Here is a 24,420-nt window from a genome sequence, read left to right as displayed (position 1 = left end):
TCCCTGCTCATTACTATCACTTGTAAACACAGATGTTCAGATTCTGTGTTTACAAGTGATAGCTTGTCTCCCAGTGGCTCTCACAGATAGGATCTCCTGAACAGATCCCACTGAGTGCAGGACAGGGACAAGGGAAATGCAGGTTCCTGGGGTGCATTGCAGTCACGGGCTGGAGAGAGCTGCACCCTCTATGATCTACATTTTTTCCCTATTGCCCAGAAGCTGATGCCCCACTGGATGATCTCCCTGCAAGTGTGAGAGGCAGAGTCACCTACAGTTTGGGGAAAGTAGGTTGAAGTGTGGGGGGGGGGGGGGGGGTGTGCATGGTTGAGTTCTTGCACATATTCTCTGAGAAAAAAAGCCCTATATAGCAATATTGTCATATTTGCTAATTAAACACTGATATGCAAGGTAGTAAAAAAAAAATCAGTAGGATAGTGATATCCAACAGAAGGCTTATTACAAAATAACAACATGGACAGTTAAGTGGGAGATAAAATCTAAAGTTCAAATCCATTAAGCTTGAAACATTTTTGCAGTAGGGCCGCATGCGCACTGCAAGGGTTCACTTTTCCTTTAAGTCTAGTGGGCATGGAAAGTACATTTACTTACCTAAATCTCCCCTCCTGCGGGCTCATCTGCACTGCTAGACTTCTACCTGCAGCCTCTTCTCCCCTGTGCTCTACTGGCCTAAGGTCCTGATGTCATAAAGAATGATGTCGGGACCATAGCACTGCACTGGACGTGAGGATGTCGACAAACAGTCAGAGCATGGGGGAACGTCGTCCGCAGGGAGAGAGGAGGGTTGGATAAGTAAAAGTGCTTTAACTATCTCCTAAGCAATAAGTTAACCCCAGCCCCAACGCAAGGGGAGAATTTTCAAGTAATGTGTAAATTAAAATATAGGATTATAGCAGTACCACCTAAATATTAAATGGTTTGTAGTTAGGAAAACAAAGGTGTAGAAGAGATAGGTAATATTGGTTATTATGAAGCTAAGCAACACCACTCAATGCCAAGTGGCAACTGTACAAGTAGATACAATCTTGGGATGGAAAAAAAGGAAGCTAAAAACATGTAAAGTTAATATTGTATTTGCATTGCAAAATCACTTGTAATTTGTATAATCAGTTATATTTAATCACTTGCATGGTCATATCTAGAATATAAAGTTCATTTTTCGGCACTACATTGTAAAAGGACATACTGGAGATGTTTTGAAGTGATCAGTGGCAGGTGCATTTTATTAGAGTTAAATATTTTTAAATTGTATGTTCTGTTTAGAGAAAAAAAATCTTAGAGGTGACCTAAGCAACCCGTTCAAATATATCCATGGTCAGTAGAAAGATTTGCCAATTATTTTTTTAACTCATGAACTGTACAGTGAACTAGGGAACATCAGTTGCTCATGGAATAAAAAAAGTTTTTTTTTTCAAAAGTTTGGAAAGGGATTCTTTATGGTAAGTACTGCTTAAAGGGGACTTCAGTCATTTTTTCAACTTTCCATCTATTACATCTTCTGCCCTTGTTGTTTTAAATTTGGATAGTAAAACATTTTTGTTCTGCCGGAAAATACCTTATACAGTATACTTCATGTTTCTTGTCTGGTCATTAGCCTACGCTTATGACATCATGCACAGTTCTCTCTCTCTCTCTCTCTCTCTCTCTCTCTCTCTCTCTCTCTCTCTCTCTCTCTCTCTCTCTCTCTCTCGAGAGAGAGAGAGAGAGAGAGTTTGCCAGGAAGGGAGGGGGGTGAGTCATAAGGGGCAAATGAGAGTGTTTGTGTAAATTCAGGAAGTGAACAGGCAGAAGCTTCAGCTGCCCACAGTTAAAATGGTTGCAGCCAGACTGAGTGGAGGAAGATTTCTGCAACATATTTGGCAAGTACAGAATCACAGTATATATAAAATAATATGCAAAGTGGTTAGAGGGAAGCTTCAGAGTGCCAAAGATGTTTTTATTACAAATTATGTGAGCAGACTGCAGTTCCTCTTTAAGCTGATGAATGATTTACAAAATGAGGTACGGTAGTCATGACCAATACAAATGTGTAATTTAAAAAAAAAGAGTGGATAATTTTCTTGCAACACATAAAGATCCAAGATGCGCTTTTAAAGGCAAAGAAGGAAATATTCTTATTCAGGGAATTTAGCAAACTACATTCAAAAGCCACTCTCCTGAACTCAAATTGAAAGGTGTACAGTGTAGGAATTCTTCCTCCGTGCCAGCGGCAGAGGAATGGGTATCCTTATAGACTGCAAAAACAACAAGAGAAGGCTGCACTGACCTAACGGATTACCACAATAAATTTTATTTGAGAAGTAGTCATTCACTACTTTGGCTCTGATAAAGAGGGTTCACCTTTTAAATGTGTCAGCCACCATGGATGCCTCCTGGTCTTGCCACACTATTGTTAGATTACAAAAGACGTGAAGGCGTTTGATATGAGTACATATGTTATGCGTTTGTGGATATAACAATTGTTGTTTTTATTCTCAAATAAAATGTATTGTGATAATGTGCTAGGTCGTGCGCCCTGCTCTTGTTGTTGTTTTGCAGTTTAGCACACTACCCTTGAGGGGTCATCAAAAAATGAGTTCTGCTCCTATATGGCAAGATTGGCAATAATGGCCTTCCTATGAACCGGAGATGCAGGAATTTAAATGATAAACCTGATGTCCTTTTTCAGCCTTATTACCTAAGTAAGCATAGTAACTATGTTTATGTAAGCATGTTGCCAATTGCTACGACACAAAAACAACAGAAATAGTGTTAATAAATACTTTGGATAGGGATGTCTGTGGAGAATGCTACAAGGGTAACATGGCACTGCTGCTAATGACACCTGCTCTCTGTTAGATCCTCCATAGGAATACATGACAAATCAAGCTTATATCAAGTGTCACTTGGCTAAAAGCCAGACAGGCTTGTCATAACTGTAGCAGGTGTATGGCAAGATCATCCCCTGAACGTCTGGTATCCACCCCAGAGAGGATCATTTGTTTTGGCTGGTTATTATGGTCTGCCAAGTGTACCCCCACTATCAACAGCCAAGCAGCTGATGGATGTACAGAAGCATGGAATGGAATAGCTCCTATAATCACTCATCAACTGTTACTTGGAACAAGTCATACAGTGCCTTGTGAAAGTATTCGGCCCCCTTGAACTTTTCAACCTTTTGCCACATTTCAGGCTTCAAACATTAAGATATAAAATTTAAATTTTTTGTGAAGCATCACCAACAAGTGGGACAGGAAGTGAAGAGAAATATCCCCAAATAGCACACAGCTGGCAAAAAAAATTAAAAAAATTACGGGGATTATAAATCTCTCTTACTCTATCCAAAATTAAAAAAAAAAACAGTTTTGCCTTTAGTAACACTCTAAGTCAGGATTTCTCAACCAGGGTTCCATTGAACCCTAGGGTTCCTCCACAGGTTGCTAGGGGTTCCTTGAGAAATTAGAAATTTCTGCCTTTCAGATAGGTTCCCGCTGTTGGTCTTTTTAACTATCTATAAGAGGTAATTCTTCCCACTGACCATCACACTAAAGTATCATGAGTTGTAGATAAAGTAATTTTTAGCAGGGGTTCCCTGAGACCGGAAAGTTATATCAAGGGTTCCTCCATGTTGAAAAGGTTGAGAAAGGCTGCTCTAAGTACTGGGACTCCCATTATCTTAAATAAGTTGACTGCTCGTTGCAGCAGTGTCACAATGACTGGGTGCAACAAGAGTCCCTTGTACATTGCCTAAAGCTAGCAGGGTTATAGAGGCCACATGAGTAATTGCATCCCCTGACATTATTTGACTGTAGAAAGTGAGATCCCATGTTTAGAATAATCAAGTCCATGTAATATCCTGAGGCTTTGAAGAACCTGTTGTGGGGTTGATTACACATTCTACTGTTTGAATCCTTTTCTAGGATGAATGACACCCAGCATAATTCAATCTATTTCTGGAATGAAAGGACATCATAGATCCATCCTATTGGAGAACATCATTATGGTTTTGGTGTTGACATCATTGTGTTAGTGATATGACCAGCATGATATAGCATCACACGCCACTGGAGAAGAGTCAAAGTGGAAGAGGACTTTTTAGGTTTATGAGGGAAAAGGGCAGACTGAGGATTGGGACGGTTGAGTTAGGTTTTAAGTATGGATGCATGTAAATACTGTATTGGGCATTTTTTTGATACAGTAGGGACTAAATAAGGAGTAATCACTTAGATGCAGTTGCAATGTTTAAAAGTGTATAGCACTCTGCAGAAAGTTAATTGAGAATATTATCTAATCAGACACCCAGATACACACGGTTGCAGAATTTAATAGCACGGGGTACTCTAAATTTTGCCAAATGAACTTTCAAAGCAGTATTAAACCCAAAAGCAAACATTTATTATATTGCAGCTTACCAATTCTTAGATGTGGTGGCTGAATTTGTTTTCTTTTTTTAGTCTTTTAGCTATAATTAAACACTGTAATAAAAAAAAGAAAAAAAAAAAAAAGAAATAGGCATTCAGGAGACAGCATTATTGCTTACTGAATGCCTGTCAGCCACACCTGCACTGTATTGTGAAAAGTGATCCACTGCGGATCACTTTTCACAGACCAACATAAGGGTAAATGAGCCCTTACTCTGTTCTAAGTTCAGGGAAGCTTCCAATATATGAAATGGCACTGCAGTTCATGGCCTGTTGGCAGGCTGTTAGAGTGCCTGCCACTAGGTGGCTTTGTTTCTAGTATAGTATAGTAAAGGAACATTTGTAATTGGGTGTCATGACCCCTTTTCGAAAAGTTCTTTCTTAGTGATGTCATGGATGTAGTCAATGCTCATATAAAGGCTGGCATGGGAAGAGCCTAGGTAGATTCAAATACCCCAGAGCTGCTGAGATGTAGTCACCTGTAGAGATGATCAAAAAGTCCCAAACAAGGTGGTTCTGAACTCAGTAGTTTGCCGTGTCTCCCTTGACATTCTTCTGAAGGTCCTGTAGAAGGGTGAATAAGACCTTAGAGGCCAACCCACAGTCTTCTGATGTGAGTAATGGTGAAGTCTAGGAATTACTGTGCCACCTGGGAGCTTGCCCAGCTAGGGCAGAGCTATGGAAGGGACAGACTGAGACTGATATACTAATGAGGGCAGTGCACCTTGATTCTACTTGGTGATAGAAGCTGAATGCTGTGGACTTAGTATATATGGGGTAAATGGGCCCAACTCTGTGGTACTCCCAAGGAGTGGAGGTCATAGGGAAAGATGGTTTACCAAATATGCTCTTGCGTTTTGTACAGAAATGACAACTGCAGAACATCTAATCTTTTGTATGGCATCACGCACCTAATAATTCCGTCACAGGAATATTGTGAAGTTACAGTAAAGTGCAGAAAATGCATTTTATGTGTGAATATTATTATTAATATTATTATTATACTCGATTTATATAGCGCCAACAGTTTACACAGCACTTTACAATATATATGGGGGGAGACAACACAATTACAGTACAGTTCAATACAAAAGGTACAGCAGGGCCCTGCTCGTAGAGCTTACATTGTAAAGGGAGGGGGTGGTGGTACAAAAGGTAATAGCTGCAGAGAATGATTTGATGAGGGTGGCTCGGGGACAGTTGTTAGGTGGGTGTGGGATAGGCTTCCCTGAATAAATAAGTTTTCAGGGATCTCCTAAAGGTGGACAGGGTAGGGGCCGATCAGACAGACTGGGGCAGGGAGTTCCAGAGGATGACAGAGGCTCTGGAGAAGTCTTGAAGGCGAGCATAGGAGTAACAAGGAAGCTAGAAAGCAGGAGGTACTGTGAGGAGCGGAGCGGACGATTTGGGCGATATCTGCAGATGAGGTTGGTGATGTAGATGGGGGCGATGTTGTGGATGGCTTTGTATGTTATGGTTAGCAGTTTGAAGGGGTAGGGAAAGCCAGTGAAGGGATTAACAAAGGGGGGGAGGCAGTCACAGATCGATTAGTGAGGTGTATTAGTCTAGCAGCAGCATTCATAATAGACTGAAGTGGGGATAACCTGCTTAAGAGTAGGCCATTGAGGAGAGAGTTGCAGTAGTCAAGGCGGGAAATAATCAAGGAGTGAACGAGTTGCTTTGTGGTGTCATTAGTCAGATAGGGTAGAATTCTGGAGATATTGCGGAGGTGAAGGCGACAGGATTTAGCCAGTGATTGGATATGGGGGCTGAAGGAGAGGTCAGAGTCAAGAATTACACCCAGGACCCTGACATGTGTGGAGGGACCAATGGTTGTGTTGTTGATATTAATGGTGAAGTCACAGGGGGGGATCGTGAAGGAGGAAATAAAAACAAGCTCAGTTTTAGAAAGATTGGGTTTGAGGAAGTGGTGTGACATCCATACTGATATGTCATTCATTAAATTTGAGATCTGTTAGGAGATCGAGGAGTGGAGAGATAGATCTGAGTGTCGTCGGCATAGAGGTGGTATTGGTAACCATGGGAGGTTATCAACTGGCCTAGGGAAGAGGCATAGAGCGAGAATAGGAGGGGCCCAAGGACGGAACTTTGGGGTACCCCAACAAAAAGAGGAAGGGGAGTGGAGGAGATGGAGTTGTAAGTGACAATGAAAGTGCGCTGAGATAGGTAGGAGGAGAACCAGGATAAAGCAGAATCGCGGAGGCCAAGGGAGTGTAATTTGCTGAGGAGGAGCGGGTTTTATTCTTTTATTCATTTATTCATAATATTCTTTTATTCATAAAAAAGATCTACGGCCAGGGATGTCGAGAGCAGGCCTATGGCACGGAGCATGACACAGTATGGCGGAGGGTTCATCAACAACCGATGGGTAGCTTTCCTATCCAAGAAGAAGCAGGGTGGGGACTCAGTATGGCACTAACATCTGCCCAATCCTAGTCCCCCTTACAAGCCTATGAGAGTTTGTCCAGAATGTTCTTAAAGCTGAACTCTGGTCACCAGAATTTAATTAAAATTTATGTCTCACTAGCCATAAAGGATATAAATCAACTTTGTGTACATCAAATGCCTTTGCAATCACTGTTATTACTTTGTGCAACTAGTGGTGACAGCATCACTGTGCTGTACAGAAAGCAGAACTGTGGGAGGACTCATCAGGCCCACCTACTACAGGCTGCCTGTAGAACTATAGGAGGGGGTGGAGACAAGACCAGTCACCTTGCACAAGAAGAGAGAGCAGCAGTCATTGGTTTTAATGCAAGAAGGTCTTGTACAGAAGTAACGTTTCACATTGGATTACTGTGCAGATCTGGAAGAAATACACAGAGCACTCCAAGATTCAAATGAGAATACACATCCCTTTTTTAGACAATGCTTGCTTATCCTGAAGTTCAGCTTGAACACTACTTCTTGTTTGCAAACAGTCCTGGTTCCTTGTATGAGCAAGATTCAGTGTTGAAATTATGACATTGCATAATTTAATAAACAGACAAAACAGCAGAAAGCAATAAATGTAAAATAACAAAACATGTAAGCTGGTTAATATAAATACTGTTGCAAGTATGCATTTGGTCATGATCGTCTTAACATGCGGATGGTGGTTAGGAAGGAAAGAAACAAACATTTCAAATATAGTTTACTGTTGGTACTTTTGCTATGATCACATTCATTTTACGGTACATTTTTTTCCCATATGAGACGTTCTCCCTTTTTTCCATGAATCAGTTAGGAGCTGACATCACAGCATACTTAATAATTAGTTCCAACAGCTTTTCATAAGACCTTATTATCCTCAAATGCCTCTCACATATTTGATACTTAGAAAGTAGTGCACCCGTTCTGCTATTGTGCACTGTTACTTGACTGCTTACACCATATCAAGTGGTTTCTTGCCAAGAATAACCTATTAAAATATTCCTAGGCTTTAATTACCTTACATGATACCTGCAATTTACAGTACCTTGACCATGCCTAGCCAAATTTAGAGTCTTATTGCTTAATCCAATTCAAATACAGTATCTCACAAAAGTAAATATTTGTAAATATTTTATTATATCTGCTCTGAAATAAAGTAAAAAACATAACAAATAAACAATATACATACAGTGTGTATGTGTGCATATGTGTGCATATGTGTGTATATATGTGTGTGTGTGTGTGTGTGTGTGTGTATATGTGTGTATATATATATATATATATATATATATATATATATATATATATTTTTTTTTTTTTTTTGTCCTATGCAATAAGGAGGTGTTTTTCTTAGGAAAACGGAGACTGAACACAAGAAGAACGTTTGTTCTCTAGCGTTTAAGAATTCTCCCATTAAACTTAATGCAATTTAGTCCACCATAAAATGGCCACCAGTCGGAGCCCAGATTAAAAGGACAGATTGTTTAGTGTTGATGGGGATGCTAGGAGCGGAAGCTGTTTGCAGAGACATCTGCTGGGACAGAGTCGGTCTTCACAGCTGTACCCCGCACCGATCATTCCCAGGAGATCAGGAGCTGCTTGCGGGTGTGCGGGAGCTGCTGAAGACATGTGGGAGTCTCTTGCACCTCGCGGGAAACTTGTGACAACACTGAAGAAATGACACTTTGCTACAATGTAAAGTGGTGAGTGTACAGCTTATATAACAGTGTAAATTTGCTGTCCCCTCAAAATACCTCAACACACTGTTAATGTCTAAAACACTGGCAACAAACTGGCAACAAAAGTGAGTACACCTCTAAGTGAAAATGTCCAAATTGTGCCCAATTAGCTGTTTTCCCTCACCGGTGTCATGTGACTCGTTAGTGTTACAAGGTCTCAGGTATGAATGGGCAGCAGGTGTGTTGAATTTGGTGTTATTTCTCTCTCATACTGGCCACTGGGAGTTCAACATGGTACCTCATGGCAAAGAACTCTCCGAGGATCTGAAAAAAACAATTGTTGTTCTACATAAAGATGGCCTAGGATATAAGAAGATTGCCAAGACCTTGAAACTGAGCTGCAGCATGGTGGCCAAGACCATACAGCGGTTTAACAGAACAGGTTCCCCTAAAAACAGGCCTCGCCATGGTCAACCAAAGTAATTGAGTACACATGCTCAGCATCATATCCAGAGGTTGTCTTTGAGAAATAGATGTATGAGTGCTGCCAGCATTGCTGCAGAGGTTGAAGGGGTGGGGGGTCAGCTTGTCAGTGCTCAGACCATACGCCACATACTGCATCAAATTGGTCTGCATGGCTGTCATCCCAAAAGATAAAAGATGATGCACAAGAAAGCCCGCAGTTTGCTGAAGACAAGCAGACTAAGGACATGGATTACTGAAACCATGTCCTGTGGTCTAATGAGGCCAAGATAAACTTATTTGGTTCAGATGGTGTCAAGCGTGTGTGGCGGCAACCAGGTTTGGAGTACAAAGACAAGTGTGTCTTGCCTAAAGTCAAGCAAGGTGGTGGGAGTGTCATGGTCTGGGGCTGCATGAGTGCTGCCAGCACTGGGGAGCTACAGTTCATTGAGGTTCATTGAGGGAACCATGAATGCCAACATGTACTGTGACATACTGAAGCAGAGCATGATCCCCTCCCCTCTGAGACTGGGCTGCAGGGCAGTATTCCAACATGATAATGACCTCGAACACCCTCCAAGCCGAACACTGCTTTGCTAAATGAAGCTGAGGGTAAAGGTGATGGACTGGCCAAGCATGTCTCCAGACCTAAACCCTATCTGTGGGGCATCGTCAAACAGAAGGTGGAGGAGCACAAGGTCTCTAACATCCATCAGCTCCATGATGTCGTCATGGAGGAGTGGAAGAGGACTCCAGTGGCAACCTGTGAAGCTGTGGTGAACTCTATGCGCAAGAGGGTTAAGGCAGCATTGGAAAATTAATGGAGGCCACACAAAATATTGACACTTTGATCACAATTTGGACATTTTTGCACTTGTGTACTCACTTTTGTTGCCAGCGGTTTAGACATTAATGGCTGTGTGTTGAGTTATTTTTAGGGGGGCAACAAATTTACACTGTTATACAAGCTGTGCACTCACTACTCAACCTTGTAGCAAAGTGTCATTTCTTCAGTGTTGTCACATGAAAAGATATTATAAAATATTTACAAAAATGTGAGGGGTGTACTCACTTTTGTGAGATACTGTATATAAAAAAATAAATAAATAAATATATATATATATATATATATATATATATATATATATATATATATATATAAACACACTGTATATATATATATATATATATATATATATATATATATATATATATATATATATATATATGTATATATATATTTTTTATTTATAGTTGAGTTTTATGGGGTTCAAAAAGTTACTATTTCATTAGATATTGCCATCTAAGATTTATCCTTCTTTGACCAGATGAGTGGAGATATTAAACAAAAAAAAAAGCTGGTCAGGGTGGTGATTTATGAACACCATGAACATGTACTGATGCAATCTTTGATCTTAAAAGTATACTAAAAACATCTATGTAGTAAAATATAAAAAAATTATAAAATAAAGATCGATTAATACATAAAAATAATTTACTGAATGTCTTATAGGGATTTCGGGGGAATCGTTATGGAAAGGTATTTATGGATCTTAGCTCTATGGCGTGAAATAAGTCTGTACATACTGTATGTGTCAAATGTATTTTATTGTCATTGCAATATGTTATTGCTTAATATATTACATTTATACCTAAAGTGCTGAATTCTATTTGGCAAGATTTCTTTTTAAACAACCCCACAGCTGGCAGTTTTGTAAACAGTATTGCAGAGTAGTACACAAATGTAATACATGTACCTGTTAAAACTTCTGTAGTCAGGAGGCAGCATCGCATCCCCTGGTGTGGGCATCTTGGGGTACAAATCTTCCAGTAGTTCTGGTTCATTGACAATAGCTTCTTGCCAAGGGGACATATAGTATTTAGGAACTGCTGTCTCATTAAATTTTTCTGGTGGCACTTCTTTAAGTGGACCAGTGTATCCTAGATAAGCAAGAACAAAGATATCAGAAAACCTTGATGTTTCCTAAACCCCTTCATTTTAAAATTATAATTAGCAACATTCTACATAAAATAAGCCGTACATGCATGCTGTATAGTCATTCTAACTTCTAATGTGTCAAGTGTGTCTATGGTCATCTTCAAATAAGAAAAGGACTGATATGTCCCAGCTACACATCTGATGGTATTTTGACTGTGAATCTGCTGGGGGTGCTGCAGTGATAATATGGATGATGTCATGGAAGAAGAGAAGTAATGTCTGACATCAATACTGTATGACAAAGGTGGCCATGTGCGGGCACAGCCATGAAACATTGCTATTTTCCATAAGCACCAAATAAAGTTCCATTGAGCGAGGAATTGGTGTTCTGGTGATGCCTTGCTTTGGGCTAGAACACAATCCCCCAGTCTATCCTTTTCAAATGGAAATTTCAATGAGCAGAGTTGGACTTCTCCAGCTGGCGTGTGCATCCTACCACTATCTAATGGTTTAAGCCAGCTGTATACATACAACTCTTATCAGGAATGGTCTGTGGAGATTACTCATGCATTATTTTACTGACTAATAAGAACAATGAATGGGTAGAATATGCAAAATAGGCAAGTGTGCTAATTTTCATTCAAACGTATCTGTACATTATGTGTTACGTAATATGCAATCAGCTTGTAACAGCTTTTGTTTGCCACCAATGAAAGCATCAGTGAAAGAAAAAAAAAAAACCTTCTTTATTATTGTTAATGAAAACCGATGTGATGCTATTTTTTTAGAATCAAATAAATGTTGAGAATTTAATTTTTTTTTATAATAATGTAGTTGCTATCTTTTCTACTGTAATGTCTGACAGCATATCATAAATGCGTTGCAGCATGTGGGTTCAGCATTGGCTACGAATACGGCATTATATAACTATAATCAGTATCATCTGGTTTGTATTCAGGAGAGATTTATCCTCATTATCTTTTAAACCTATAGAAAACTATTGTGCTTATTCAATAAAAAAAATGCTAATGCAAAGTTCAATATCTATAAAAGAATCAGAATTTTAATTGGTGTGGCTTTACATGGGCCTTTTTAAAAAAGATGATACATTTTACCATTACAACTAATGAGCTCCAATTTAAAGACTTTGCATAGATTAAGATGAATTCATTGGTTCGCTTTGGGTAATTTAATAAGTCTCCTTTCCCCCCACTGACCAGGGCTGGGGTGAGGAGGATGATTTCTGCTTTTAGTATAGCTAGCTAGATAGATAGATAGATAGATAGATAGATAGATAGATAGATAGAACTGATGTATCACACAATATAAAATGAGACATCTGTTCATCCTTCTCATGATCGTCGTACACCTACAATCCACTGTTTTTTTATACATGGCACAAGTATTTTATCTTAGCGCTTTTATATGGAGAGGTAAGTTCCTATTTCTATGACAAGAAGATACATCCCTTAACTGGTTTTGGAGATTTTCCAAAATAAATTATTTATTTGATCTACAATGAGTTTTGAGTTTCTTTGCTTGCTCCCATTTTTATAGTTCTCTCGTTAATGGCTGATTATCACTAGCGATGGGACTGATCTATACCAAATACGATCAGCTAAAGACCCTGCAAGTTAAAGATACTCAAAGCACAAATCATAAAGAAACCTCAGTGTTTAATATGATAATGCGTACCTGGTGCAATGGTTTCTGGGTTTGGGTGACTTCGAGGATCTGGAGTGTTAGGCGGTGTCTGTGGAGCTGTCTGTTGTGCAGATCCAGATGAAATGTCTTCTTTGTTTCCATTCTGCTGTATCTGGTTTTGCTAAATGTAAAATAAAAGTAAATAAATATTGGATAAATACACTTCTCAAAAAAAAGATACACTTTTTAATCAGAGTATAGCATCAAGTTAATTAAGCGCTTGGGATATGAGCGGGTCAGTTAAGTAGCAGAGGGGATTGTTAATCAATTTCAGCTGTTTTGGTGTTAATGTGCACTTGTTGTTAATTTGTTGTTAATGAAATTAACAACAAGTGCACTAGATGGACAACAATGAGACAACCTCCAAAACAGGAATGGTTTTACAGGTAGAGGCCACTGACACTTTTTCACTAGTTTTGCATCTGGCTAGGGTCAGTGTCACTACCAGGTATGGGCGAATGGTTCATGCTCATGCTTAGGCCGAACATTTACCTGTTTGGCCATTCACCGAACACCTGAATTTGCAGGATATTCGCCCTGGCGAAAATCCTGCAGTGCACTGAGCACTGCACAGTACATTCTGTATCCTGATTGGGAAAAGCTTTTCCCAATCAGGGCGCTGTGTAATCTGGTTGTTAAGGATCGGGGCCGGGAAGCTGTCCACGGTGTTGTTAGCAACCCACCGTGGCGAACCTGCCAGTTATGATGTGGAAAATCCCTATCCAGCTCCACAGTGCCAGGCAGTGAGCACAAGGTCACTAAAGAATATAAGGCCCTCAAGCCACCCTCATGAAGTTTGTTTTTAATTGTTTGGTCAGAGACATTCACTCCAGTGGCCTGCTAGAGGTCATTAAGTAGGGCTTTGCCAGTGCTTAATATGTTCCCCCTTGCACAAGGGACATATGCCAGTTCTGCTGATTGGTTAAGGACGTTCTATGGCTCTGTCCAGCTCTTCTAGAGTAACTGCCTGTCTCTTGGAATCTTCTCCTCAATGCTCTTGAGACTGTGCTGGGAGACACATCAAACCTTCTGGCAACGGCATGTATTGATGTGCCATCCTGGAGGAGTTGGACTGCCTGTACAACCTCTATAGGATCCAGGTATCATCTCATGCTACCAGTAGTGACTAGGGATGGGCCGAATACCTCCCTATTTGGTTTGCAGCAGAACTCCTGAACAGGGGAAATGTTCTAACCTGAACTAACCATTGAAGTCTATGAGAGCTGAACACGAAAAATCAAAAGTGCCAATTTTGAAGGCTTATATGCAAGTAATTGGCCATACAAGGGATATAGGGGACTAGGTTACCACTCTATCTATTCTAAGAAGAAAAATTCTGGCTTTACATATGCATTCATTTTCAGAATCAGTTTAATAGTTAATTGAGGAATTTTAAAGTGGATGTAAACCCTCCCCCACAACTTTGTCCCATGTAAATCAGAATAAAAAACCCTAATGAACACTGCTTGTAGATATCTTCTTACTTGCTTAGTATTGTTGTAATCCTTTTTGTTCTTTAGAATGCCGTCACTGAGCATGCCCAGATTTCCCCTGATTTACGGCACACTCTCTATGTGCTTATCTATCTGTTATCAGGACTTCCTACGGCACACAGCACTGAACTCCCAGAAGGCTGCAGAATCATTCAGAGCTTCCTCCTACACACCATGTGACCATGTGACATCACATGCAGTGTAAAGCAGGGCATGGGACAGCATTACTGCAGTCTTATCAGCTGAAGCTGATAGTACTCACACAGGCAAACACTAGATAATCAGCACAAGTAAATACTATGAAATAAAAAAAGTCAGCTATGAACAGGGAAGCAGGGTTGCCATAGAAACTTTGGATTGAGAAGGAGGCTTGGTTAACAGTACAGCAAGTGCTCAATGTAAGGGCGAAAATACACTCTATTGTGGACTCAGAAAACAATGCTTAAGATGGTGCTGCCTTACCCCTGGAAAGAAAAAAGTTTCTTTAAACAGTAAGTAATATGCAATTTGGGCTGGATTACAGTGGCTATAGTTTGATAATTACTAATTATAATGGACTAAATGAAAAGAAGCATCAGAGTGGGAGAGTTTACTTCCTCATTAACCAATCATAATGAAAACTGGATTGCTCCAATGTAAGAACATGAGTCGATTCTAAGATATGTGCTAATTACTTCCAATCATATACTGTACATAATACATAGATAGGCGTTGTGTGTTTTGATTTTACAGTGTCATACTACAACCATGTCTTGTGGTCAATTCATTATGGGAATTTCAAGAATGTATTAGCTGTGCAGAGTCTACAAGGGTAGTTACTGCTAATGTCATGTCACTAGCTGCAGTGTGATATTTTTGTACATAGTGTTCGAAAAACAACCTGTACCGGAACTTCTACCTATTATTCTATCTCAAAAATTTATATATGTACATTTACAGGTTAGCAGTCATGAAGAATAGGAGTGAGAGGTGCTGAGAGTATGAATAATCCCAATAGACTGTTTGTTTATCGTTGTAATACCAATTATGTCAGTGCATGCTGTAACCCCTGGGATGAGTTTTACCTGTCATATTATATAACAACACTAACCAGGTACATCTCTTCCCTAGACAGAAGAATATGCTCAGTGTCATTTGACTTGTAGTGGACACAATGATCAGTATTCCGTGATGACTGATGAGACATGTTGAGAGTCATTTTGGTCAGAAGTGTAACCTTTCATAGCAGAGCCATCAGGAAAACTATTTGAGCCACTAACTAGCTTCCCTATCTCTGCCTTAAAGCTAATGCTATTCTGATTCAAGAAGTAACACTACAGCATGTGCTATGCTTTCATAGAATCATTATAGATACGTTTGAACCATAGCTGTTATATGATCACCTATATCACCAAGAAAGAAAGTGACAGGACATCCAGAATTTTAGAGCTGTCGTCAGAACTCTATTTAAAGCAAAAAAAAAAAAGTTTTGTCTATATATATATACTTGAAACTCATCCGCCAAACCACTGTACATATATGTCGCGGCGGGACAAGTGTTATTCAGGGAGGACACAACAATATATCCTGCTAGAACTGTACCTGGGGGCATGCAGCAGCGCGATCTGTGACCGCTGTGTCAACTTCACACAGTGGATCACTGATCTACCGTATATACTCGAGTATAAGCCGAGATTTTCAGCCTCTTTTTTGAGGCTGAAAGTGCCCCCCTCGGCTTATACTCGAGTCATCGCTGTCTGCCCGCTCGATCAGCGTGTCGAGCAGACAGACAGCGGCCATTCTGATTCAAAAGCCGCGCCTCCGGCTCCCCCTTCGCCTGTGATAGGCGGAACACTGAATTTCCCAGCAGCCTGTGTTCCGCCTATCACGGACTTCGTATCATCCTCGTACTACGGACGAGGATGATACGACGTCTGTGATAGGCGGAACACAGGCTGCTGGGAAATTCAGTGTTCCGCCTATCACAGGCGAAGGCGGCGGCGCAGCTTTTGAATTTTACAATGGCCGCCGACGAACGAAGAGGGCACGGGACGGAGGCAAGGCACAGGACGGCACGGCACGGGACGGGACGGGACCGGACCGGAGGCAAGGCATGGCGGCGAGGCACGGCGGCGAGGCACGGAGGCAAGGAGGCTCGGCACGGGACGGAGGCTCGGGACAAAGGCTCAGGACACAGGTAGGCTGGACACACACACACACACACACACACACACACACACACACACACACACACACACACACACACACACAGGGATGGATGGATGGATGGAGACACACACACACAGGGATGGATGGACGGACACACAGGGATGGACGGACACACAGGGATGGACGGACACACAGGGATGGACGGACACACACACAGGGATGGACAGGCATGTCTTACCCTCGGCTTATACACGAGTCAATAAGTTTGCCAGTTTTTTTGGGGGTAAATTGGGGGCCTCGGCTTATATTCGGGTCGGCCTATACTCGAGTATATACGGTATGTACCGGGCTGCTGTGCTCTGCCCCGGTACCATGTGCCATGACCAGCCACACTGATCACAGGTTCAGTAGCAAACAATGGCTGCCATTAACATTGAGAACTACTGTGATCTCTGTGATTGGTCAGCAATCACATGGTACAGGGCCAGTCATAGTGGACTGTACCATGTGATAACTGTGGCCAAACCCATCTATCACAGTAGTTTTTAATGGCTGCATGAATGATTGCTTACATACAAAAGAATAAAACCCTGATCACCCCCAGAGTAGTACAGTGTCACTATGGTAACATTAAACTGCTCTGGTGACCATATGTAAAAAGAAAATATTGTAAAAAAATATATATAAATAATGTATATGTATATATATATTTTTTTACATACAATCACCAAAGCAAATGCAGTGTCACCGCTGTGGCAGAAGTCATGTACAATGATATCACTGTATGTCACTGCCACCAGCCATTTTCTTTGATCACTGCCACAGCAGTACAATGTCACCAGACCAGTATTGCTAGTCATTGTCCCTAATCACCGCCATATCAGTCAGTGTCCCTAATCACTATTGTCCACTCAGTGTCCCTAATTAACACCACAGCACTCACAGTCCCTGATCACCACCACACCACCACACCAGTCATATTATCCCTAATCACCACCACACCAGCATATTGTCACTAATCACTACCACACTAGTCATATTGTGAATAGTGGGAAAACAGCGCTATCTAATAATCCTAAAAAATAATAAACAAATATAAAAAATAAAATACATTTCTGCTGCAACTTAATGTGAGATACACGCAATACAATACCGCTCAAAAGAAAAGCTGTGCTGAAAATCATAAGTGTACATGATAAACTATACACTTATATATCAATAAGTGCTACAAACTGCAGTATAAGTAAATACTGCTGCCAAGCAAAAATATTGATCAATCGTAATCACATTTGTGTTATTTTTCAATACCCAACATGAAATAAACCGTGTAAATTAATTAAATAGAAATCAAAATTAAAAAAAAGAAAAATAAGTGCACATAGTCCACAACTAAATGGAGAGTCCACAATTAGAATAAAGAAATGTAGAGGCAGATCCTCAATCTTCTATAGTGACACTGCACACAACACCCTCAAGAAGTGACAGAATACACCAAGGGGAAGATACTCCACCAATAAATCTACTGCAGCTTACCAGCTGGCTAGATCTCTTTTTAGGGAGATCCAACGTGCCTATGGCTTATCCCCCAGCCTGGGTCTCTGTGCTGGATTGCATGCGATATATCTCAATGGTCCACTTGGATCCAAGTAACTCCTGCTTTAACCACTCCTCACAGCCATATTGGTATATGATCATTTAAACGGATAAAAACAGAAGAGATCCCATAGCGTAATTCCGCAAATAATTTTAATAAAACACATATGCGTCAATTATGCACTTACAGTTAGGCCGCGTACACACGCGCGGACTGTTCGCCCAACCTTGTTCGTCAAACAGTTTCGGCAAACAGTCCGCTCAAAATTAGCATGGACGGACATGGCCACACACGACGAACGAACAGTTTGCTGAAACCGTGCGCGATGACGTGAACGGCACGTACGACAGGACGAAAAATACGACGTCCTATACACTGCATTATAACTTTCGGCGTGTAAATCCTTTCTGAGCATGCGCGGAACTTAGTTTGACGAACAAGCCTACACACGGGCGGACTGTTCGCTGAAACAAGGTTTCAGCGGACAGTTTTTCGGAAATTCCGTAAAACCTTGTTCGTCAAACTGTCCGCTGAAACTGTCCGCTGAAAGCCCACACACGAGCGGACTGTCCGCCCAAACACTGTTCAGCGGACAAAGTTGGGCGAACAGTCCGCCCGTGTGTACGCGGCCTTATGCTGTATAAAAAAAGCGTGTATCCAATTATCGAGTCGGCCGGCTCTCTCATTGCCTGTCGCTTCCTGGACAGACAGAGAATGGTGGTGACGTCAGCACGCCGCTCAACCCTACACTAGTCATATTGTCCCTGATCAACGCCACACCAGTTACTGTGTCCCTGATCACCGCCACACCTGTCACCAAACCAGAGTAAGCCAGCAATGGTGTCCCTGATTGTCTCCACTAGGGATGAGCTTCGAGTTTGAGTCAAACGTAAATTCGACTCAAACATTGGGCGTTCACTGAACAGTGAATTTTATGGAGCATTTGCGCCAAATTCGAGTGCCCCATAATGCACTGCAAGACCGCAGTGCATTGCTGTATGATGATTGGCCAAAGCATACACCTGACCTGTATGCCTTGGCCAATCACAACACGCTCCTTAGTGAGAGTTATAATTGGCTAAAGGCAGGGTGCCTTTAGCCAATCATGGCTCAGGGGGATTAAGTCCATGCCCCACACTATATAAGGCCACTTACACAGCGCCCGTACAGTGCGTTATAGTGGATGGAGATAGAGAGATTGAGCTGGATTAGGCAGGCAGGTTAGTTAGTGGCAGTGTATTTGATATATATATATATATATATATATATACCGTATATACTCGAGTATAGGCCGACCCGAATATAAGCCGAGGCCCCCAATTTACCCCCAAAAAAACTGGCAAACTTATTGACTCGTGTATAAGCCGAGGGTAAGACATGCCTGTCCATCCCTGTGTGTGTGTCCGTCCATCCCTGTGTGTCCGTCCATCCCTGTGTGTCCGTCCATCCCTGTGTGTCCGTCCATCCATCCCTGTGTGTGTGTGTGTCCATCCATCCATCCATCCCTGTGTGTGTGTGTCTCCATCCATCCATCCATCCATCCCTGTGTGTGTGTGTCTCCATCCATCCATCCATCCCTGTGTGTGTGTGTATCCATCCGTGTGTGTGTGTGTGTGTGTGTGTGTGTGTGTGTGTGTGTGTGTGTGTGTCCAGCCTACCTGTGTCCCGAGCCTTTGTCCCGAGCCTCCGTCCCGTGCCTTGCCTCCTTGCCTCCGTGCCTCGCCGCCGTGCCTTGCCTCCGTCCCGTCCCGTCCCGTCCCGTGCCGTGCCTTGCCTTGCCTCCGTCCCGTGCCCTCTTCGTCTGCGCCTCGGCGGCCATTGTAAAATTCAAAAGCTGCGCCGCCGCCTTCGCCTGTGATAGGCGGAACACTGAATTTCCCAGCAGCCTGTGTTCCGCCTATCACGTACATCGTATCATCCTCGTCCGTAGTACGAGGATGATACGATGTCCGTGATAGGCGGAACACAGGCTGCTGGGAAATTCAGTGTTCCGCCTATCACAGGCGAAGGCGGAGCCGGAGGCGCGGCTTTTGAATTATAGAATGGCCGCTGTCTGTCTGCTCGACACGCTGATCGAGCGGGCAGACAGCGATGACTCGAGTATAAGCCGAGGGGGGCACTTTCAGCCTCAAAAAAGAGGCTGAAAATCTCGGCTTATACTCGAGTATATACGGTATATATATATATATATATATATATATATATATATATATATATATATATGTACACCTATACACACACATATATCTACATACATACATACACACTCTGCATTTAGCGTAGCCTATATATACAGTGCATTCGGCTGTGTACAGTAGATAATACAGTGCAGGCAGTGTAGCGCTGTGATAAAAAACAAATACCCATCATGTCTGGAAGGCCTCTAAGGAGAGGCAGACACTCACAGGCCACTAAGAGGGCAATCAGCCTCTGAAATAATATTTAACAGCAGGGATCGTTCCTGCACCCAACAAGAGTAACTGTGAGGGATTACCGTGTTCTGGCACCATCAACACCTAAGGCCCAATGTTTCTGCACCTGTTTAACAGAGGCATGTAATTACAATTTTTGAAATAATATTTAACAGCAGGGCCTGCTCCTGCACCCTCAACAAGAGTAACTGTAAGGAGTTACGGTGTTCTGCCACCACCTAAGGCCCAATTTTTCAGCAGAGCATATAATGCAGTCCGTATAGTATATATACTGCATTTCAGAGTATAAAGAGCCCTCAGTGTAATATATATAATACAGTGCAAGGTATATAGTGCAATGTACAATATATAATATAGTGTGTTGAAGTGGTCAAGGGGAGCCCTATGACAGAATTAAGAATAAAATGTCATAGGCTCCCCCCCGTCCATACCAGGCCCTTTGGGTCTGGTATGGATTTTGGGGAGGGGCCCCCACACCATCTTTTAAAAAAAAAATGGCCGTGGAGTTTACCTTAACCACTTAAGCCCTGAACCTGTTGGCTGGCCAAAGTCAAGAGTGTTTTTTGCAATTCGGCACTGCTTCGCTTTAACTGACAATTGCGCGATCGTGTGACGTGGCTCCCAAACAAAATGTACGTCCTTTTTTTCCCACAAATAGAACTTTCTTTTGGTAGTATTTGATCACCTTTGCGTTTTTTATTTTTTGCGCTATAAACAAAAAAATAGCGACAATTTAGAAAAAAAAGGCAGTCTAGCCTGTGCAAAAGTCTCACACATGCAATAGTTCCATACTTTGGAGAAGTAGAAGAATGTGTTTTGTGGTGTAAGTCTAAGTTTTATTATGATTTGTGTTAGAAATTTTTTATTAATTGACAACTTTTGTGTAATAAAAACATTTTCATTTTCTTTCCTGGATTTTCCAGAAATTTGTGGCAAAAAATTACATTTTCATTAGTCTCATGCCTTTCAGATAATAACTTGGAGTGTTTGCATTACTTACTAAAATGACAACTTTGTAAAAAAAAAACTAAAAAACTTAAAAAAAAACCTGATGGTCACTGATGAGGCGGCACTGATAGGCTGCAACAGGCATGTACTGGCCATTGGGACTACAGGGAGTTTCCCGGTGGGCCGATGGCTCAGTGGGCCGGTCAGGTGCTGTCCTGGAGCAGCTCCTCTCTGACAGTGAGTGATTGCGATTTCACTCCGTTAGGAGGAGCAGCTGCCGTCACTTGCTGGAGAGAGCATTAAGCTTTCTGCTCCCTCCAGCCTGTAGGGGGAGATAGACAGCTGGCAGACAATCCATCCTCTCTCCCTTTATCACTTGTCACTTATCATATGACTGGAGAGAGGAACGAGAAGCTGCCTTCAAAACTGTGAGTACACATGGGAGGGGGGGGACACTCTGATGTAAGGGGAAGTGTTGATGGAGACACTCAAAATTAAAGTGGGACGGTCATGATGAAGTCCAAGGCCAAATTTTTGTCCCAGTCCAGCCCTGGGCTGCAATGATGGGCACTGATGAAGTAGCACTGATAGGTTGCACTGATGGTCAATGGTGAGGTGGCGCTGGTGGGCACTGATGAGGCACTGATGAGGCTGTACTGATAGGCAGCAATGATGGGCAATGATAGGTTGCACTGATGGGCTCTAAAGGGCAGCACTGAAGGGCACTGAGGGGTGGCACTGATAGGCAGCACTGATAGGCGAAACTGAAAGGCAGCACTGATGAGGAGGCACTGATTGGCAGCACTGATGGGCACTGATAGATGGCACTGATTGGCAGCATTGGTGGACACTGATTGGCAGCACTGGTGGGCACTGATTGGCAGCACAGATGGGACTGAACTGATAATCAGGGCACTGATAATCAGTGCCCTGATTATCAGTGCTGAGGTCCCTTTATCAGACGCCAGATATCGGCTCATATCTTCTCTTCTCAAGCTGTCAGTGTGAGGGAAAAAAAGCCGATAACTGGCTTGTGTTTACATTTTGTGATTAGCTGTCATTGGACACAGCTGACCATGTAGTAAAGGGGCACTGTGATTGGCCCTTTACCCCGATCTATGAAGGACTCGGCGACTACAGAGCGTGCCACCCACGCTTGGGCAGCTCGATCACAGGAGGGCGTCCATGGACACCCTCCTGGCAAGCTAAATCTGCTCTGTAACCATCTTTCAGCTATAGCACGGGCAGGAAGTGGTTAATATACACTAATTGGGGTATTTTTTATCAAAGAAATGTAGCATAATACGTTTTGGCCTACGTTTTTGGAGAAATTATTTATTTGCTAAATTTTGTAACAGAAACTAAAAAAAAAAATGTTTGTCTTTCAAAATTTTCTGTATTTTTTTCCACATATATAGCTAAAAATAAGAAACCCAGAGGACAAATTTACCTTCCTTAGCGCAAGGTACCCATTTTGTATGCTTTTCTTTAGGAAGTCTATATAACCTTTGCTTCCAAAAATGTGCCTTAGCTCATGCTTCTTTTCATTCCATAGCTCGCCGTTTTTTCAGTTGTTTTCTGATAAGCAGATTTGGCGAAAGCAGGCTGTTATTGCCTATATTTTTCGTTGGATGGCGGGACTGTCCCTGATTTCGAGGGACTGTCTGGGATTTAGAACAAAGTTTCTCTGTCCCTTTTTCCTCCTTATTTGTCCCTCATTATGGTCTGATCTATGTAGTTATATATATTTATCCTTCAAAAAAGTGTTTCCCAGTGCAAAACTTTTCATCCAGTTTCTAAATTGCTACATCTGTAAAATCCAAAAGCTAGTGTAAAGGAATGGTAATGGTAAAAAAGCACTTGTGGGTTTGTCAGATTAGTGAACAGTGAACAATTCACTAGTGAAAATTAACACTGTTGGTTTAGGCTCTTTTTCTTCTTTAGAACCTGTTTTGCATTAACTCTGAGCTGTATTTGTATCTGCAGCAGTATTTTGCCTGTAGGGCTCATAGCCCATTGAAAAGCTGATGCAGATAAGACATGACTCTGTCAGTCAAGATGTTCTTGATTTATAGAAAAATGGCAGAAACAGAAAGAGGAAATGTCATCATAACCATGTAGTTCCACTAGAAAGAACATTACATGACACAAGAACACTACCACCCAGTGGCAGAATGACTACTCACATTATAATATACAGTATGAAAATTGTTGTTGCACCTAGGACGATATAAACAGCAGGCCAACCGTTTTAGATCACAGTTTTTGCTAACTTTTGCTATCCAACCAGATGCAGCTGTTTGGATATTCTGACAAGGAGCCACCAGGGGTTAGCTTGAATGGAGGAATTTTTTTTTCACTCAGCGTACAGGCTACATGGCCAGCTTCTAACAGTTCAAGCTTCAGGGTAAAAGCTTAAAAATGAAGTCGTGAAAGCTCATTTTCCATTAAATGCTTCAGAGAATGATTTTATTTAGTGGAGCTAGGCCAATCCAGTTTAGTCAGCTGATGGAACACTGCATGAAATGAACTCTTTGTTTTTCTAGGTCACTCTGTCTCTGTTTTGCAATGTACTCAAATGCTTTATTATTGTACATGGAGTACTGCTAGGTTTCAAGCAAAACATTCAACTTTCTTAGTCTTCAGCCACCTGTGGAGGTAGGGGTTGAAGCAAAATATTAAATCTCTACATAGAATGTCGTGTTCCAGAGTTCAGACAAAAGAAAGAGCCCATGTTTTGGCTTTATATTCATCCCACTCTGTAGCGCTGCCAGGAAGTGTATGTGGAAGTCAGCAGGAACTTATTGGCCAGACATGACCTTTCTACCAGAATCATTGATTGCAAGTGGGAGATTACAGTATATGAGTGGCCATTTAATAAGTCAAATTGCTCAACTGAAATGTGATGCAACTATTTCTGTGAAATACAAATTAGCACATTTCCTGTGGTTCAGTTTTTAGGACCATTTGTGATATCTATGAATTATGATGTGAACAATCAATGGGGTTTATCAGTTATTAAAAATATAAAAGCATCGAAAGAATCTGGTTAGCCCCGGTACATCCGAACAGTTTCCTCTGGGGTGCGAGTGTTGAGATGGACTCGGGTCGGCTTCTAGGGCCGATGGCTCACCTCCGTCTGCTCTGGCGGAAGCTCTCCCGCGAGC

The 24,420-nt window shown here is 41.7% G+C and overlaps 1 protein-coding gene across 3 annotated transcripts in view; it reads right to left on the bottom strand.

The window, feature by feature from the left end:
• Positions 1–24,420, bottom strand: part of MYOZ2 (myozenin 2) — a 135,805-nt gene that overhangs the window by 4,397 nt on the left and 106,988 nt on the right. For all 3 annotated transcript variants that reach the window (XM_077476819.1, XM_077476820.1, XM_077476818.1), the window contains 2 exons: positions 12,630–12,759; positions 10,753–10,936 (listed from right to left, as the gene is read on the bottom strand). In XM_077476819.1, the coding sequence (XP_077332945.1) occupies positions 10,753–10,936; positions 12,630–12,759 (314 nt within the window). The remainder of the gene's footprint in view (positions 1–10,752; positions 10,937–12,629; positions 12,760–24,420) is intronic.

This window comes from Lithobates pipiens, unplaced genomic scaffold (assembly GCF_037356315.1).
Source record: "Lithobates pipiens isolate NorthernLeopardFrog02 unplaced genomic scaffold, aLitPip1_a1.2 Scaffold_13, whole genome shotgun sequence".
In the NCBI taxonomy this organism is placed as follows: domain Eukaryota; kingdom Metazoa; phylum Chordata; class Amphibia; order Anura; family Ranidae; genus Lithobates; species Lithobates pipiens.
This window is presented reverse-complemented; position numbering and strand designations above follow the sequence as displayed.